The sequence below is a fragment of the Drosophila montana genome, unplaced genomic scaffold (genome assembly GCF_035044405.1).
Source record: "Drosophila montana isolate Dmon_TW-CO22-7 unplaced genomic scaffold, ASM3504440v1 contig_3829_1, whole genome shotgun sequence".
Taxonomy (NCBI): Eukaryota; Metazoa; Arthropoda; class Insecta; order Diptera; family Drosophilidae; genus Drosophila; species Drosophila montana.
In genome coordinates this window covers 57,129-70,042 of record NW_026998699.1, presented here as the reverse complement: position 1 = coordinate 70,042, position 12,914 = coordinate 57,129, and the positions used below count along the sequence as shown (strand labels likewise).

General features: G+C 39.1%; 2 protein-coding genes across 2 annotated transcripts; both read right to left on the bottom strand.

Annotated features, from left to right (window-relative positions):
* Positions 1 to 10,468: 10,468 nt before the first annotated feature.
* Positions 10,469 to 11,500, bottom strand: Atox1 (Antioxidant 1 copper chaperone). Its single transcript, XM_064695513.1, has 3 exons — positions 11,279 to 11,500; positions 11,113 to 11,188; positions 10,469 to 10,927 (listed from the first exon to the last, which is right to left on the bottom strand). Exons 1-3 carry the CDS (start codon positions 11,282 to 11,284, stop codon positions 10,794 to 10,796), a joined length of 216 nt encoding a protein of 71 aa, XP_064551583.1. The 5' UTR covers positions 11,285 to 11,500; the 3' UTR covers positions 10,469 to 10,793.
* Positions 11,501 to 11,591: 91 nt separating this feature from the next.
* Positions 11,592 to 12,863, bottom strand: LOC135437543 (galactose mutarotase). The gene has a single exon (XM_064695511.1). It carries the CDS (start codon positions 12,764 to 12,766, stop codon positions 11,663 to 11,665), a length of 1,104 nt encoding a protein of 367 aa, XP_064551581.1. The 5' UTR covers positions 12,767 to 12,863; the 3' UTR covers positions 11,592 to 11,662.
* Positions 12,864 to 12,914: the final 51 nt, after the last annotated feature.

Sequence of the window (12,914 nt, the reverse complement as noted above, 5' to 3'; positions counted from 1 at the left end):
AACCAGCTTTAATCGTGGTTTTGTTCACGGTGCAGACTAGCGCTGCCTTGAGTTCCCTTCGGTTCGTGAACCTAGTTTTCCACGATACAAGTCATGTTTTCAAAATTACAATTCGTAAATATTTTCATAACCAACTGGCAAATATACGCTTAGCTACATATGTATATGCAATGGTTGGGGTTATTTATGTCTGTCTCTCAGATGTTTTTAAATGGGATCGACTAAAGGTTCGCTCAATGGAAAAAAATAAAATGGAATTCAGGTCCATGATATTTACAGTCAGTTATTATTATTCTTATGCTTTGTATAACCCATATAAGCTCAAAATTGTTCACCTATAATTTGAAAACTTACTACAGGGAATCAGTGAGTCGAGCAGTCTCCATTGTAGCTGCCATACTTGTTGTGTTATGTAGCTAGTTTCTGTTATCGTTCCCGGTAAAAATGCTCAAGTTTAGGAAAATAGCAGGGCTGGGTCTGCCTTCTGTTCTGTTTTCTATTGAACCGGCTGAGACGATCTTATCGGAAGTGCCCAAAGGGGACGTATGATAGGTTGTATGGTTGTGTAAGAGTGCGAGGAGAATGCATTGTCTAGTCTTTATGGCAATCCAAACAGACTCTGAGCAGATGCCAATGTATCAGCCTTCCAGATATTGGTTAGCCATGCGTTATTACTATCCACACTGCTCCATGATTAATGACTCGTGTTAGTCGCCTCCAATTGACCTTGTTGCCATACACGAAATTTCATAATTTGTGCCGAACTTCATTTTGGATTGTGCGGGCTTCCGCCGCTCGTGTGTCTGAAGAGCACTACTGGAGTTCACATTAACCTCGCTGTTATTTTGCTTTTTGTGTCCAATATTTGCCCAGCCTTTGACGCTGTGGCCCTTTAACGATATCAAAAATGTTGATTTTTGGGGTCAACTCTTCAGTCTTGGAGAGATTTCTTTTGTAGTTTCTCATTGTTTGTTTATGTCTTCTTTTCTCACAGCGCATCAATTAACTGTGTTGCTGGACAGTTGATAATCGAAAGAACGTCGATCGATAGCCCCATATAAATGGCAGCTAAACTGCCGCTCCACGGATGCTGTTTGGCAGATTTATGGCGCCCGGCGCGAGAGCTCTGTGAACTCCACAAATGGTTCTGTTTAGTCAGTGATATCAATTTACAAAGTTTATGGTCTGCTAGCCGTTTCTATTTAAAGAATTTCCTTTAGTTTATTTCTATTTCGAACTGCGATTTCAGTTGATAAGCCAATGTGGTAAGACTACCAACTCTTTTGATTATTGTTATAGAGTATTTCATCATATCATATTCAAATTCATTCGGGCATATACTTACTAGACGTATTGAATAGAGTTAGGTTCTACATTTTTATATTTTTCAAAATAAATGGTTGCATAAAAAAATAATCCATTTTAGACAAACAAAACCCAAATAATTATTTTTTAGTTTAAATATAACATTAATTTTCAATGAATTTAAAGACCTTAATTTACATAAACTGGTCGTCAAGTGGTTTAACCTAACTTGCTCCACTTTTGTATCTACGCAAACGCATCAGTTGTTTTTCAATATTTCTTAACGAACTGTGCGAAATATTTGGCCAAATCTGATTGCAATGCTTACCGCTAAATGGAATCCGAGCTGACCGGCTTGTTTTTATGTGCTTTATGGGCTGCTTTTTGCGGCTACCGCATTCCGAAGTGAAAGGCCAGAAAGGCAGAGAGTAGGAGAGGGAGAGATACCGTGAAAGATATTTAAGCACACACTACACACACTCACGCGGTCATGTGAGCAAGAAATTTCATAATTAATATGCCGCACATGGAACTAACTGTTTGCAGCTGGCATGCCACATTAATATGCAACAATGTGGAGAATTGACCAGGCGTTGGTGTTAAGCTTCGTTCTCTCTCTCTGTTCTAGCCGCATGGACGTGACACTAATGGATGCGACCTTCTACGCCCTTAACAATAATTTGAATAATGAAACACTGTCCCTTTGATAAGCCCAGCTAAGCTCGACGGACAGACGGACGGACAGACGGACGGACAGACAGGCAGAGACAGTCTTTTAGTTGGCTTTATTCATTAATCATACTAAAGATTCATGCTGAAAATTTCAAATAATTTTCAAGCCTCTGGCGTGATTTGTGCGTTGTCTTTCTTGGTTTTCGGTTCGATTTCTAGTTATTACAAAGATTAATTGCGTTGCTTATGCAAATCGATTGTCATTAGCCATTTATGGCCAGATGCGGTGGCAGTTGCGCAGATACATGGTTTCAGATACAGATACAGATAGAGATTGGCGATTTGGTTTCCATTCGAGCGATGAGGCAATGAGCGAATCAGTTTGCTATCGAATCTATTTCATCGACATATTTATAACCATTCTAAACTAAGTGCCAAAAAGTATCTTATTTCTTGACCATTGTCTTTGCTCTACACACAATCTCCGCCCCTCTGTCCAGCTTTGACTGCCTGACTGTCTGTCTGTCTGTCTGTCTGTCTATCTGTCTGTCTGTTTGTCTGTTTGCTTGGCTCATTTGTGGCCGGGGGCGCAAGCGCGTGTTAAAATGGCTCAAAACAAACAAATGTTCAGCGATAACCGATCCGAAATTACTTTTCGAATGGACACGGCGCAGTGAGGCAGCAAAAAATTGAAACGTTTTGTAACTGATACTCTCAAGGAATTTCATCGGCTGCGCTTTGCTGTCAAGTATAGTGCAAACACTTGAAATGGGAACGAGTTTTCGACTCCAACCATCGCACATATTAGAGATTTTTCTTTTTGTTGTAGCTCAACTCTTGTAACTTTGCCTTGATTGTAGCTACTCGGGCAGCCAAGAATCGGACACTGGCCACATGCGAGCACACCAATCGATTTGATTATGAGAAAAGAATTACATATATGTAAAGGAATTTGTTTTAAATATCTTTTTATACTCTTTTCTTACGAAATGTGTGTTGCATTGAAGATAGACATCTGCGCAAATATTTTTCTATAAATTCGTATTAACCGACGTGCAAATATAACCATGTTCCGTCTGTCCTTATGTCTGTCTGTCTGTCTGTCTGTAAAGCTGTTTGGATAGGACAGCGCTTAGATCCGTCCGTATCGATCCTCTGATAGAAAAATTAATGAGAAACTGATTTGTTTTTTATTTTCAGATAGGAACAATAATATTCAGTTAAAGTGTTATTTATTTAATATCGACAAACTGTAGTCACGTCCTTTTAATGAAATTCTCACGGTGCTATAGGGTATTTAACGTTCGGTACTGCTAAGAGATAACTGTTTATTGCTGTAATTTGTTTACTATATGTAGTCTATAAAGATTATTCAAAATTTGATCATATCAAAAAACAATTCCAAAAATCCGTTGATTTATACAGCGCTGAAAATAGTAAGCGAAAAAAAAAACTGTGCGCCGCCTTATTTATCATTCGTTAAAGAAGCCCAATCTATAACGTGCCTAATTATTATACCCTCTGCTTTCAACCTGAACTTGATTATATGCCAGCGTATAAATTATTTTTGGTATACATACATATATGGGTGTCTCTTGTGAGAACAAGGCAAACGCTTGATTAATGTCAAAACGAACGCTCCAGCTGACTTTGGTTGCTGTTGCATGCTCGTATTTTTCATTTCTGTTAATAAATTCAAAATTAAATTTTCTCTTAATTGCAGACAGTCGACGTCGACCGGAGTCGGAGTCAGAGTCGGAGTCGAAGTCGAAGTCGGGCAGAACCCGATCAAGAGAAAGTGTTTCTGATTTGAGGCTTTGCTGTGCTCCGTGCTCCGTAAGCTGCGGGCTGGGGGCTGCCCGACCTGTTGCAGTGGTTCCACAAAATTGGGTCACTCTGTGCCCAGCTTCCAGCTCCAGCTCCAGCTGTTTGGTTAGCTGGCTGCTCTTTTGCTCATTGACATTTAAATTATGTTCGAGCATTTTGTGTACATTTCTTTTTTTGGGGCAACCGAAAAATGCCACCGAAACAGCATTTTTGCTCGGCTCGACTGTCGCGTGATGTCAGCCCAGGGGGCAAGCAGCTTAAAAAACAAAACAACAACAAAAATCTGACAGTGAAAAATATGCTTTACTTAAAGCATATTATGCAATCCGATCGGCTGCTGCACTTAGTGGGACAATTGGCTTAGAGACAAAATGACCGCTGCCCGCAACCTGCAACCCGCAACCCCGGGTCGCCGACAGCTCCAAGTGGGACAGTATCAAGTTGTCTCCGAGACAGCATAACGGTGTCGATTATGCGCCCATCAAACACCCAGAGCAGCAAATAGCCACAACAACAACAACAATAAATGGCTCCGCTGGTAATTAAAACCAAGCCCGATCTATGATCTCTGATTGGAACTGACAAAGGTGTCTCTTTTGTGTCCACCTCTCACACTCCGCATACCACTTTTGTGTCCCTTTCTCTTTGACTGCGGCCCTATAAAATGATCTCGTAATGTGTCATTCGATCCGTTGAGTCACTCGGTTAGCGCTCAGGTGTGTCGGCACGAGCGACTCGTGTCTCGTCTAGTGCCCAACTTCAGCCCACAGAGGGCACAACCCACAGTCACAAGCCAAAATCTCAATTGGGCAGCTGCCCAGCTGGCCAGGTCAGTTTCTGATCTTAATACAAAAGAATTCTTGTACTTTATACGGCCTTTTTCAATGGGTCTTATTCAATTGATTTGCTTTTCATCATAGACCATGCTCAACTGCGTTCAATACTATTTTATAATGTAGTTTCCCTTTCTATAATATATCGTAATAAAATAATAATCTACTGAACTATTTATACCCTGTGCCCATTGCATTTCTTTTTGTATCTGCAGTAAAATTATGTAATATAGATTCATTATATATAGAATCTTGATCACGGCGACGAACAGGGTCTATCTAGCCATCTTTCGGTCTGTCTGGAATTTGACAGATATTCTCGAATAACATATCGATTAATATCGATTTTGAACATCTTTTTTTAACTATAGTCCAAAAATTATAAGAACTAGATTCTCGTATAGTATACACAAGTTAAAAATGTTTCGGGTCCCCCAAAATTGGATAGAACTCATTGTCAATGCAAAAATCTTGCGCTTTAGCATGTACACACTTATGTATTCCATATTTAAGTCCTGAAAAATTCAGAAGGATCGGACTATACGCATCGAAGCTAATCAAAAAACGCCATATGTTTGAGGTTGTTCTTGTGTTTGCATGTACAGGAGGAAGCTGGAGTGTTTTTAAAGGAGGCTTGTCTCTAAGTTCTGGTCATATCCTTGTCGGGCATGTCCCAGTTATTCCCGGTATATCTGTCCTCCGTATCTACTCCATTTTATGTTTTTTTTTAAATATTGAAAAACCTAAATACGAATTACATTTAAGAATTCTTTAAATGGCATACTTAGGCATCGTTTGGTAAGCCCCAATGTTGTCTTTCCTGTTTCTTACATTCTTTACATGACTATACCCAAAAATTAGGTTTTCTCCCATTGGTCGAGATCTTAAACAAAAGCGTTAAGGTGTCAAACGTCCAAGCTAAAGTCAATAAAAAATAGTTTACCATCGGCTGAATGTATATGTATATGTATATACATAAACACTTTTGTTTGTGTGGTTCGAACTATTTGAGTGCTTGTTTGTTTTCCACTTAAAACCAGAACAGCAAAACGGCAAAAGTATCTATTTGATATGCGACATATTTTGTGCTTACTGCCAAGAAGGCGGCTTGACCGTATTGTCAAAGAGAGTTAACATTTTTTTTATTTTTTGTTTTATTCTTGGCATAATTTTTGGCACAAGATTTCGTTCAGTTCATTTGGAATGTGGCTGCGACACAGAAAGGCATCTAATGCGAATCTTTAAGCTGCTGTAAGCATGAACATTTGCATATATCTATTCAATTTTGACCTATACCTTGTTTCATATTCATATCTTACTAAATTAGACTATGAATTAGAAATGGGTTTTAGGTGTGGAAGCCTATTGGCTACTTGACTTAAGATCTTAAGCCTATACAAAAGTCTTGTTTATTTTCGCTTACTTCTGTTTTCTTATAATGCCACTGAATACAAATATGCTACAGATTTGCATGTAAGATATATTTTTGATAATCCTTATGTTCATAATTATTTTCTTAATATAGAAACCAAGGCTGCAGAACCAGCAAAAATATTCGTTTCTACTTTTTTCTGGGGTTTTCATGTTTGCGCCGAAATTTTGCTTCACACTTTTGACAATCTTCCATAGACAAATTAAATTTATTATAAATTAAATATGTTATATCTGTATATTTGTTTAAATATCGTATTTGATTCATTTTTAATAACCAGAGATTAAAAATCTCAAAAACTAAATAAGCATATTATTTTCAGATATTTCTTGACAAAATATGGTTCGATTTAGATTTAGGTTCGTTGTTCTTCATTGGGCTAATTTAATTAAAATAGAAACTAAGTGTTAGTCAGGTCTCCTTTGCCTCTGAGTTAGAGCTTTTAGATATATATCATAAATGTATGCTAAGAACATTTCATATTTAAATTTGCCTGCCAACGCTTTTGCTCACCTCAAACAGTTTAATCCATTCAATTTGTATACAATCCAATCGAGTCTATGTATCGCTTTCTGTTTATCCAAATATAATGTTTAAGGAAATATATCCAAGCTGTTCCGTAAGTTTATGGCACACAAATAAACGATGCTTCATAAACGATTCTTGCGTGCAATTAATTTAACAAATTGCTTTACTTTCACCCAAAACTGCGGGTACTCGACAAACAATTATTCATGTAGCATTTGCATATTTACGAGTACTTTGATCTGCTAGACATTTAGCATTTAGCACACTCGCACACATTTGTTTTAGGGGGGCACTCGACACCAAATTTACTTATGTTGCATGCATCTTTTGTTGTTGTTGTTGTTGCTGCTGCCGTCGCTGCTGCTGCTGCAGTTTTGGCAGGTTTCGTTAACAGGAAAATTGACTTTATATACAAATATGTATGCATGCATATGGGTAGATACTACACGATATATAAGTATGGGTAATAGCGAAAACAACTTTTCGCGAATATTGCACACACACACACGCACACACTTAGACGTACACGTACACGTAGATGTACACACATACACCCATAAAACGCCCGCGGCGTTTGGCGTTTTTGCGTCTGGCGTAAATCGCGGTCTAGAGAGCAGAATCGTTCTGCACGACGAAAAGTCAAAAACACAACTGAAACTTCTTTGGGAAAAAGTATTTTTACAGCGCTCGGCACGCGCAATAGACCAACAATGGGTCTTGCTTGGGTCTCAACTGGTCTTGAGCTCAACATTTTGAGTGAGTTATTTTTTTTTTGTTTTGTTTTTTTTTTTGCCTGCCGCTGAAACCAGTTGATCTTGTTTCTGAGTCGATTTTACTGCTGCTGCTGTTACATGACTCGGCGCTCACTGTTCGCTGCTCGCTGCTCGCAGCTCCTTTGGCAAGTTCGTGTCCTAAGTCTTTTGTTTTGCCTGCATTGCAATTGCTTTACTCGTAAATGCATGGCATTATTATCTATGAGTTATTTACGCTTAGCATTTTTGCTCTTGTTATGACCAGACGTGGCTCTATTGCTCTGCTGTTGTTGCTGCTGCTGCTGCTGCTGCTGCTGGCGTGTTGTCGTGGGCTTGGCACACGTTCAACCTCAACCCCCGGACAATGTTTGGGGGCCCCAGGAATGTCCATGGCGGCGGCGACAGGTTTGCTCTCTGCGCACTCGAACTCCACTGCAGTTTGGCACATTTGGCGTAAATATATTGGCTACTGTTTCCAGCTGCAATTGCCAAATATATTTTATTTTTGTGTTTCTTTTTACCATATGTTTTTGCAAGGAACTCTAATTTCGCGGCGTAGGAGTCGCTGGTTCAATGAACCGAGCCTGCCGAACTGTTACTAAAAAAGAGATAGGAACCATAGTAGCTATGAAACGACCTTGTCGTGTGTGCAAAGTTTCAAAGATTTGTGCTGCCATCGTCTTAACTTATTTTGGAATTTATTGCCCGGCCGTTGTCCAGCTTGGTTTAGTTTAGTGTGCCATTGTTCTGACCAGCGCGTCGGTTCTTTTCAAATCTTATGACAATAAAGAGCGGCATTTTTCTCCTGACTTGTTGTTGTGTTTTTATATATACTTATTTATATTTTTTTTTTGCTTGAAGCTGCCGCAACGTGAAAACCAGTCGCGGTCCGTGTGCTCTGTGCTCTGCTCCTGCCAATGCCCCAAACGCCGAACCGAACCCGAACGTCAGGGCAGTCACTTGATCAACTGGCAGCCAACTGGTTAAGAGTTGCTGAAAAGCATGCGCCAAAGAATTTAGCCAGCAATTTTTGGAATGTTTTCAATGTACCAAGTGTGCAAACACCAACAAAAAAAAAATACAAAACAAAACGAAACAAAAAACCTAAAACAAAAACTCAGTTCTTTAGCTTCTAAAAGCAATAGCCGAAGTAAACATGCTCTGTCCAAAGATTGCATATTATTGCTAATCAAATCTATGTCGTCTGCTCAATGGTTTCATAAAAGTTACTTATAAGCCCAAAAGCTTAAAGTTTGCTTTAAAATCCGTAATTAATGCATGCGAACTTGATGACAAGCGTAATATGCCTTCCAGTTGTAAGTGCATGCAAAGGACGGCTGCAAGAGTTGCATTTGGGAGTAACAAAAAGGCAGAGCAGGAAACACCTTGAACGGGGGCTTTGCAATAAGGGGTTTTGTCAGTAATTAGCAAACAGCTTACTGTTTATAGTGACAATTTCTTTTTAGGAATATATAAGACACTAGCGTCTCTTCCGCAGCCTTGACTGAATCAAGCTTTTCGCTTCAATTTCTTGGACATGCCTTTTCCACACATTTTCCGCCTGTATGAAATCTAAAAGTACGTACAAATCGTTAATATTTGTTTATATTTGAATGGTGAAGTTCTTTAAAAATGAGCTTTATCTTTCGCCCACATTTTTTTTTAGTCAGAAGGGCTGGATTCACTAAAAACGCGAAACACGTCTCGGATAAATTTTCAAAAAGATCTTAAAAATTGATTTGAATGCTAATCGAAAAATCCAGGATTAGCCGTAATGTATATAGACGATTGCCCAAAAATATCTGCATTTTATTAGACGGCAGAGCATATTATAGTGAAACTATCAGCCAGTTGGCCAGCGCATTGCTTCCAGGAATTTTAATGCTACCCATTACGTTTGTGGCAGTGTTAAGGCCAATAAACGCACAAGCTGTTATTTTACTGAGGCAATTTAAACGGCATTAGCGCTAATAATTTGCTTTTACCTACCTGCCACCTGGAGGGCGAGAGACCACAGGGCCGTAATCTGAAAATCTCTTGCATCACTTGAAAATAATAATTATTGGGCAAGGACGTGACTGTGTCGCTGACGTTTATTGTGACAGCGGAGCGCAGTGACTGCTTTGGGTAATCCTACTCGGTGTCCCTCTCCCTTTGTCTTTGCCTTCGCCTGACATCGTCTGAGTTCCTCCGGTGCTTAGTTCTCGGTTCTGTTCCTGTGTCGCTGCATGGGGCATAAATCAACACGAGCCGCAAAATGCAACCGCAACCAAGCAAAAGGTAAAACTCAGGTAGCAACACCAAAGACGACGACGACGACAACATCAAATTCCGAAGCCTCCAAACAAAACCAACGTTCCGTTTGTCGACCCAAACTCTAAACTCAATTAGTGCAGTGTGTGTGTGTGTGTGTGCGTGCGTGTGTGTTGCATTCTTTGCATGCCAATGTGGCATTTGATTGATAATTTCGTTACGCCTCGAACATGTTTCAAAATACATTTTTGATAACTTTGGGTTGCCGTTCCCAAGATTTATGACATGTTCTGTTTGAATCTCTATTGTTATTGTTATTGTTGGGCGTTAGCATGATATTTGTCGCTGGGAAATGCTTCTAGCATGACTAAGTGCCCGCATTTAATTGTACACTCTGTATTTAAGCCCTATCCCTTGATTATTTAGGAGAACATAACTGGGTTAACTTGCAGCAAGAGCCAACAGCCCCGTTATCATCTTAGATAGGTGCCTTTTATATATTATCCGTTTATGAATAAAAACTTGTTGATAAATCATTATCATTACTCTGTGTGGCATCCCTTTATTCCCACTGGAAAACATTGCTAAAGTTAAGTTTTGCACAACAAATAATTTATTTTTTTGATTTATAATCTTAAAAATTGCAATATGTTTAAATTTGTATTATAATAATGTACGTAAATATGGTATATCATAAGAAGTTAATTGGCATATTTGTCTGTTTTTATTGATTAACTGAACTACATTGGAAATATTTAAAATATTTCTAAATATTTGATTAGTGCAATAATGTCAATAATTGCATTCTCTACTTAATTTTTAGAAATTGAATTTATTAAATTCTGCATCTATGGGGCGTATAACTCTTTGTTTAATATAAATACTTTCTGCTTGAGCTGCTACAATTTATTGTTCCACTACTTAAAATTTGGAGTTTAAGCAAAATTCATATGCAAACTTTGTAGATAAGTTGCCTATATTAGCTTTTGAATAAGTTAAATGTATATATTTCTTTTGACTAAATATTCCATCTCATTGAACGTATGCATCATCACGCTGTGTTTCGAAGGATTCGTTGTGGATGTTTCACAACAAAAGCCAACGGCAATCACTATATCCATGCGGCAATTCATTTGATTAGACTTCAAGTTTCAGTTTGCCGTATTTCTGAAACTTGCTGAGAAACTCGTCTCATTTCTTCACACCAACATATGAAACTGATTTGCCAGTCTTGCGCAGCTGTTCCAACAGTTCGTCGGACGATAAGTTTGAGCTGACGCTTACTGTTTTTTCATCCAGATTGACGTTTACTTTTTCCACCTTATCTGTAAAATGCAAAAAACAAGAAAGAAAAAAACCGACTTAAGTTGGCAACCGCAAACAAACAAATTCCGTCTGCCTGATAAGGTTCTTCGGCGGTATTACAGTATTAATAGGTACTCAAATACTGTATACATATGCACTATAACAGCAGCATTAATCTCTAAATATTTAATGTTAATATACGCACCACCCAATTTGCCCAAGACTCGCTCCACTGCACTGGCACAGCCGCCACACGTCATTTCCACTTTAAATTCATGCACCTAAACGGAATGGATAGAAGATTTTCCAATTAGCCTGCGGCCACTTGCAGTAATTGGGATACACAGAAGTGTGTATGTGTTTGTACGTACTGTCATTCTGCTGCTGCTGCTGGTTGGACGACTTGAGTCAGCCGTAGTGTGCTTATAAATTTGCGGTAAATTAAACAGCTTGAAGGCGGTATGAATTTTTGTTGTTATTTTGTAAGCGTGGCACACACAACTCTTACAAGTCTTTGCAAATTAATAAACTACTTTTACTTTTGTGTTTGCGCTGGCTTTAGTCAATCGATGGGATTCGATAGTTGCCATGCCTATCGATGTATCGTTGCTTAATAAAATCTGGCGGCGCTGTATCGATACTAATTCGAAAAGCTATATTTATTATGAAACAAATGCCTTATGATTACTGATTTTTGCATGAAATAATTTTTTGCCAATATTATAATTTACTGCAAGTGGAATGGAAATGGCATCTTACACACGCTTCGGACATGCGCCAAATCTGTATACTACTTGATGATCGTACAATTGACCCGGATTGATAATGGTCGTTGGAAATTCGGAATTATTCACAGCGTCTGGATACCTTTGGGTCTGCATAGAGAATCCGCCATGTTGAACGTAATGTGAACCATCCTTGCCAATATTGGGTACATCGCCCCGCTCTTCATCCGGCAAATTATTTGCTGTACAGAACTGCAATCCCGGTTGATTGGTGTGAACCTCCATAAATCGACCTGAACATGGGTGCACTGCACGGGCCACTAACTTTACTTGATTCGGGTCTACATCGACGCAATAGTTGTTATCAAAGCCACAGATTGGGCATCGATAAACTTGGTTTAGGCGCTTGCCCAAATTGGTTAAGGTGGAAAAGTCATAAGGTGTATTACGCACTGGCATAAGCTTGCCGGTAGGTATTTGCTCTTGATCCAAATCCACAATAGAGTTGGCTTTTATCATTACCATGTGCTGGTAAAGAGTGTCCTTGCCAGTACAATGGCCGGCAAGATTAAAGTAATTTTGGTTAGATATATTGATGCAGGTGGTTGCCTTGGCACGCGCCTCGATTCTCATGCCAAAACAACCAGTTTCATTAAGCGAGAAATTAATGTTGACCGTCACCTCGCCCGGATAGCCCTCATGGCCATCTGGAGAAACATGTTGCAAAGTCACACCATCCTTATGTATGCCAACCACGTCCCATATGACGCTGTCGAAGCCCACAAAGCCACCATTCAGATGGTAGCGATCTTTAAAATTTCGGCTCACATTAACATCCTTTCCGCACAGCTTAAATTGACCGCGGGATATACGATTAGCAACACGTCCAATTGTTGCACCAAAATAGGATTTCTGATTGCGATAATATCCGGCAACATCGTCATAGCCCAGACAAACGTCTTCCAGCTTTCCATTAAAGTCTGCAACCTTTACACTCTGTATGATGGCGCCCAGAGTCAATATTGACACAGACATGCCCTTCTCTGAACATAAAGTGAAGCGTCGCACATGATCGGTTTTCTGCGTCATGGGATTAACGGCAATGCCAAAGACATCTTCTATGACGCGTACCATCTTTGTGGTAGGAAATATTTAAAGTCTTAAAAACTATTTCTGAACTAAAATTTCGAATTTCATGAATCAAACCGAATTTTAAAAATGTAATATGTGCTAACATAAGCTTTGTGTAGTAGATTTTTCTAAGCCAACTGTATATGCAACC

Bases quoted from the DNA above. Each gene is read 5' to 3' on its own strand.
- LOC135437543 (XM_064695511.1), bottom strand. From the start codon at position 12,766: ATGGTACGCGTCATAGAAGATGTCTTTGGCATTGCCGTTAATCCCATG.
- Atox1 (XM_064695513.1), bottom strand. The intron at 10,928-11,112 runs GTGCGTATATTA...TGCATTTTACAG, and splicing joins AGTCTTGGGCAAATTGGGTG to ATAAGGTGGAAAAAGTAAAC.